Source organism: Nicotiana attenuata, unplaced genomic scaffold (genome assembly GCF_001879085.1).
Source record: "Nicotiana attenuata strain UT unplaced genomic scaffold, NIATTr2, whole genome shotgun sequence".
Classification (NCBI taxonomy): Eukaryota; Viridiplantae; Streptophyta; class Magnoliopsida; order Solanales; family Solanaceae; genus Nicotiana; species Nicotiana attenuata.
Window position 1 is genome coordinate 90,001 of NW_017673367.1, and position 6,308 is coordinate 96,308.

Sequence of the window (6,308 nt, forward strand, 5' to 3'; positions counted from 1 at the left end):
ATGGTGTTCCAAGTTTTCTTTAACTGTTTAGGCAGCCGTTTCCTGCTCCAGCAAAGAAGTACTTCTACTGTTAATTTTGGCATAGCCCATTTCATTCCCATCATATTCAGAAACACCTGCCGTACTTATGATTTATGAAGTGATAGGGAAATGCATAAAGTGGGGATTGATGTCTTCAAAATATTCCCCACACAAATAACATCTATTTACAAGTTGTATGCCTCTTCTTTGTTGATTTTCCTGAGTCAGACGGGCTTTCTTAACAGCTAACCATACAAAGCACATAACTTTCCCTGGAGCTTTAGTATTCCAGATCTGTTTCCAAGGATTATTTGCTGACTGGTTCACCTCATTCACAGACATATTGTAGCATGCCTATAGAGTGAATATACCATCCACTTGCCCTTTTCAAAAAATATTGTCCTTGCTACTGCTTACACCTTCAAAATCAGAGAGCATATAAAACGTTCAACCATTTCATGGACCTCTCAATCACTGAGCTTTCTTCTGGAATGTAATCGACATTCCAACTGTTGCCTTCTCTGCCTTGTGCTACTTTGAGATCAAATTTTCTATTTATATATGCATTAATGATCTTCTATCTACTCCAGTCCTGCCCTTCTCGTTGCACAATTTACACAATGTGCAACTAACCCCCCCCCTTCCTTTTTTCTTAAGGTAATTATTTGCACACCTGTTTGACAATTAAAAACCTAAGTAGTACTGCTTGAGGATTTGTGACTTCATTTCCTCACAGAATCTTTTATGGATTTCAAGTTATTGGTTACTAGTGATATGTGCGCTAAAATTTTATACAGGTTAATAACTTCATAAAAAGTTGCCGCCAAGTAACCATGAGGTCATGGGTTCAAGCCGAGGAAATAACTCTTGCAGAAATGCAAGTAAGGCTGCTTGCATAAGACCCAATGTGGTCCAGCCTTTCCCAGGACCCCCGCGCATAGCGGGAGCTTAGTAAACCGGGATACTCTTTATTTTATTACTTCATAAAAAGAAGAAAAATTACACTGGATAATAATGTGTAGCATCTGTGAGTTTTTTCTCCCAGTTGTTTGGCTTTGATGGACAGTATTTGAGTTTCATATGTAAGACCTGCCATATATTTTGGATTGTCAATTTGTTTAGGCAACTGAAAAAGTATTTTGATTGTCAATTTTCCTCTATGGATTCAGCTTCAACATTTGGGGCTGTTTTGGACATGGTGACAGATAGGTAGTGCCACATTTCTAACCCTCAACTCTCAATCCCCTCAAAACCCTTGTGGTTGAATTTTTTGATATATTTGCCGTTGCTTTCATTAAAGATCTCAATTCTACTTTCTTGTTTATGTGGGCCGGTATGATTTTTCAGGGTTAGCACTGCCTGTCTGTTGGTGATTCTTTCGCAGGTTTATAGGTAGTTTCATTAACTCCTATTTGCGTAAGCTTGTGGATTGTTAAAAGCTCTGGCATATTTAAGATTTATTTCCTCCTGTGTCCTCATGCTTCCAGGCCTGGTCTAGTTTTCTTGTCATTGCTTGCTCTAGATATTTCCAGCCATTGGCTGCAAATGTATAGGTAATTAACTCTCCACTTAACCGATATCCTTTAAGCAAGGATTGATTCTGCATTATCTTTTCTCTTATCTTGTGTTTTAGACTGTTGATTGATCAGAGCGTTCTCAGATGAATAATTTTCTTCAAATATTATTGCAGTACCTTCTTAGTAGGAAAAACAAGTCATAAAGATGTAAAAGACAGCAGTAGCTGGCTATTCAAGCTTTATTATGGAAATAGGATGTTTATGGGCTATTGTTGCGTATCATGTGAGGTAACTATCTCTATCGATCCTGAAAAGCTTAGAGCTTCTTTTTCTGGACAGTAGTTGTCATCTGACTTGGTTTTTATTGACCAGGTTCTTTATATCACCTTGTTCCTTCTTGCAAGGAACCAAACTGAAAGTCTTATTGATGTAAGACCGCTGCTATTATGATCTTATATATCTTTCTATTTCTGCTGCCTTGTGTTTAAGAAGCCGATTCACCATTTCTGCATTTCATATTTAGGTTCTTGTAAATGCTGCAACGACAAGTTGGATTTATCTCGTCTTACTTGCTCTTCTTCTATTTGGATGGGCAATCAAACAATTTGTTAATGTTATCCAGGTAGACAACTGTTACCTATGCTAGATTTTGACAGTTTATAGAAGAATTGTGCATTTGTAATATATCTTATTTGCCGAGTTCGTTTTGCCTAGTGCTAAATGCTGTTATCAATATGACGCTTTTCTGGTTTCAGATGAAAACCGCGGCTGATGCTTGTGTGCTGTATGACATCAACAAAAAGCAGTAATAGTGATATAGACGCATAACAAGAGGCTTCTGCAATGATGCTTTTCGGGATAGTGCATTTGGTTTTCTGGATAGTGCGTTTGGTCATGCATTCCCGTGGTACTTCGGTGTAGCAGCTTCTTTGGTGTGATGGCTTGAATTGGAAATAGCCTTTTGATGCATACGTTCTGTAGAAATGAACTGAGACTTTTGATTAACAACTGCTTATGGCCTAAGGCCTAATTATTTATGCCATTTCTACCTCGAATGGTTCTCTGTGCCTAAAGTTGGACATGATTCTAACGGGTTCATTTGCTGCCATTTTTTTTCTTTCTTTTTTGCTTAGTTGGAATGTACATACTCTTTGGCAAATCACAGGGATTTTAATGCTTATTCTCTGATTGTTTACAAATAGCCTGTGGATTTTGTCTCGTCTCGGTTCATTAACTTTGCTTGGATATCAGCTGTTTCCAAGAATTCACGCTAATATAAACATATTAGATTGAAGCACTTTTGGTCTTTTTTGCGTCCAGTTTAAGTTTTGTTCTCTTTAATATTACCTATAGAATTTATTCGCGAACAGAAAAGTGAACTCGATTCACTCCACGCTGCAGTAGCTAGAAGTTTATCATGTTCATCTTGTAAGTGCAATCCATGAGAAAATCTTTTTTTGGAAAATGGCTATTTTTGGGGAATGTTGGTGGAATTGAAGATATTTTTATGAATAAATATTTTCTGATGTTTGGTTGGTTGTGGAAAATATTTTTCAGAAAAAAGATATATTAAACAAGATTATAAATAATATTAGCAAATCATGTGTAGGTGCTAGTTATAAGAATATTATTCGGAAAATGAGTTCTGTCATTGTAGACAATACATTTGCGTCAAGAAAATAAAATCAGGATCGAAAAATATAGCAACAATCGTAGTATTTTATTTCAAATATTTGAGTGTACAATCTCTATGAATCCTCTGATTTTTCTTTCCAATAGTAGATAAATTCAAGGGCCTTTGAGCTTGATCTTGAATATGTAGTTGTCGCCACGAACGATGATCTTGTTCTTGAGCTTTAGCTTGATTGCTTGAACTTGACCTTGATTTGTTCTTCGTTCTTGAGCTTGAACTTGATTTGTTCTTCGTTCTTGAGCTTGAACTTGATTGCTTGAACTTGACCTTGATTTGTTCTTCGTTCTTGAGCTTGAACTTGTGGAGGAATTTCCAGTGTTTGATCCACGGGCTCTTTCTTGCTTCTTGTTATAACTTCTGGTGTCTTTGGGTTATGAAGACCCCTATTTATAGTTGTGGAAGGGAGGAGTTGTGATAAGCACAAACTCTTTCCGACCAATCAAATTGAAGTGTGACATGACTGCATTTGATTGGCCAGAACATGTCACTTACACACGTGATGCGATTTCATTGGCCTTTCAGTGTGACTGGGCATGCCTTGTCATTTTGACACGTGGCATGGTCTTATTGGCTCTTCCGCTTGACTTGGTGCGCCCCGTCATTTGACACGTGGCACCAAATTGAGCCTCTAGGAAGATGTCATCTTGGGCTTAATGAAGTGTGCTCATCACTTTAGCCAAATTAAACAGGCTAGCCCAATGGATTAAGACTTATTTATTTAAGGAATTTTTACCTCCTATAGCAAATGTTAACACCTTATTTATTTTAAATAAATACCATTTAAAAAAATTATATTATATAGATACCTTTTAAGGTTTATAGCAAAATATTTAATTTTGGTTACCTCCTATCCCTAAGCCACTAAATACGCTAATCAGTTACACTATTTTCTTTCTCTCTCTACTTTGATACATCCCATTGTAAAACATAATCCTTTATCATAATACCCTCCAGAATTTCACTACACTTATCAATTGCGAACAGTCTCCTCGTCGGAAAATTCTTCGGCTAAATTCATCGGATCTTCACCGGCAGGCAAGCAAAAATCACAACCCAAGAAAACTAGATAAGTTCAAACGGAAACGTGCTCTCCGTAGTCCACTCTCAAACAATTTGGTTCTAATTACAAGGAGATTGGCCGGCCTAAGTCATAATCTTATGGAGAATGTCTTGTTCACCTGCTTCTCGAGTGTATGTTTATCCCTTCACTCCCAAGTCATTCAAGGGCTTGTTTGTATAATCATGGGTTCTTTATCCCTATGGAGTGTATTGTTTAGATCTCTCATTCTTTCAGATGGAGGTTCGAAATCAAAGCAACGGCCATCAAAATCAAAGCAACGGCCATGGAAATCAAGCCCTAGGAGTGGAAAGGCCTCATCAAAATCGACGGCGTTCCGATCGAGTAGTCCAGCCTGAAATCCTCCGTTACAAAGCTTTCGAACCAATTCTCCTCTTAGGCCGTCACAGATTCGCGGAGTGGCTTGATGTATTTCATTGTATTCATTGTCTTTTTTTTCATTGTAATTCAATGTATCTCGCTGTATTCCGTGTATTTCATTGTATTCACTGTCTTTTTTTCCATTGTATTTCAATGTAACCCGCTGTATTCTATGTATTCATATGTTTTTTCAATTAATATAATTTATGTATTCAAATGTATTATATAATTTCTCTGAAGATTGCTATATTTTTGGGGGTTTTTCCAGTTGAGAATCTTTTTTATAACCGGAAATACAAATTTATAATTAAGTTTGTTGAGTTATATTAGTAGTCTATTATGTTAATTGATACACTTTCTGTTTAAAAACAGTGTAATCCCCTGTTGCCGTGAATACAGTCGAATACAGTAATCTGTCCAGCTGTAATCCCATGTTTCACGCCATGAATACAGTCGAATACACTCGAATACAACAACTGATTAGCTGGACTTCCTAATTCACGCCTATTTTTGCTACTGTATTCATGAATACAATAGCTTAAATACATCAAATACATCATATAACCACAGAAAAGGTATCTATAATCCGTAATATAGCAAATGGTATCTATAATGGCTAATTACTCCTAAAAGATAGTGCTTTATGAAAATTTCTCATTATTTAATCCATACATGTTGGACTTATATAATTAATTCAATTATAATAGCCCAATAAATTTATTTGAACTAATATATCTTGAATTTAAAATATAGTCCAAATTATTTTATGGATTTAATTCCAATAAAATTTATATGCCTACAAATGCCCCCTACTTCAAGGCTTATCAAGATATAAGCTTTAAAGACTAGATTTGAAGTATTAATAAAGACAATTTGTATCCTACTTCTTACCAGTACTTTCACTGATTAATTCATGCATCCCCTTTCCACTTATAGCTTAAATGACTAATTTTGTCCAATTAAGGAATAAAGTAACAGCTTTGCTTGCTATTACTTCAGAAGTAGTATGTCAAATTATAGATGGATTAATTTAATGAAATGGTTAGCTATGCTTATCGATTTCACAAGGTTAATTTGGACGTGACCTCTTTGCATTTGAAATTCTAGTGAAGAATTTCTTTTTTTTTTTTTTTTTTTGTTTTATTCACATGAAGTGGCAAGACAACTATGCCTTCATTTTTAGTTTCCAACAAAATAGCGTGCCTTCCTTCCACGTAGATCAATGTTGCAATCATGGAAATTTGCAGAGGCCTCATATTGGTCTTCAGACAACCATAACAGTAGAGTAGTTTCGAATATATCAACCTTATCCACGTAACCAAACTATAGTTTTCAAAGAATTTGACTTCTTGTATGCCAATAGTAATGCTCCTGCTAGGATATTTTCCTTAATTTACTAGAACTAGAACTGTAAATATTCTTTTTCCAATTGCATGTAACTAGGAAACATCACCGACTTGAGAGTCAAGTCCTTTTACAGACAAACAAATTGATCCCATCGACCATAAGTTTTTGTCCGCTACCTCCCATACATGTATATATAGACGTATGCTCTTCCCTTCCAAACATCAATTTACATTATTTGCAAGCCACTTGAGTCTATTTTTGTTGACTCGAAAGCATTAAAGCGAAGGTAATT

At 35.9% G+C, this 6,308-nt stretch overlaps 1 protein-coding gene across 2 annotated transcripts in view; it reads left to right on the forward strand.

The window, feature by feature from the left end:
* The window catches only part of LOC109216170 (probable CDP-diacylglycerol--inositol 3-phosphatidyltransferase 2), a 7,749-nt gene extending 4,993 nt beyond the window's left edge, over window positions 1-2,756 (forward strand). For both annotated transcript variants that reach the window (XM_019380300.1, XM_019380301.1), the window contains exons 5-11: window positions 1,191-1,230; window positions 1,369-1,413; window positions 1,509-1,574; window positions 1,712-1,826; window positions 1,911-1,967; window positions 2,062-2,160; window positions 2,294-2,756. In XM_019380300.1, the coding sequence (XP_019235845.1) occupies window positions 1,191-1,230; window positions 1,369-1,413; window positions 1,509-1,574; window positions 1,712-1,826; window positions 1,911-1,967; window positions 2,062-2,160; window positions 2,294-2,347 (476 nt within the window). In that variant the 3' untranslated portion in view covers window positions 2,348-2,756. The remainder of the gene's footprint in view (window positions 1-1,190; window positions 1,231-1,368; window positions 1,414-1,508; window positions 1,575-1,711; window positions 1,827-1,910; window positions 1,968-2,061; window positions 2,161-2,293) is intronic.
* Window positions 2,757-6,308: the final 3,552 nt, after the last annotated feature.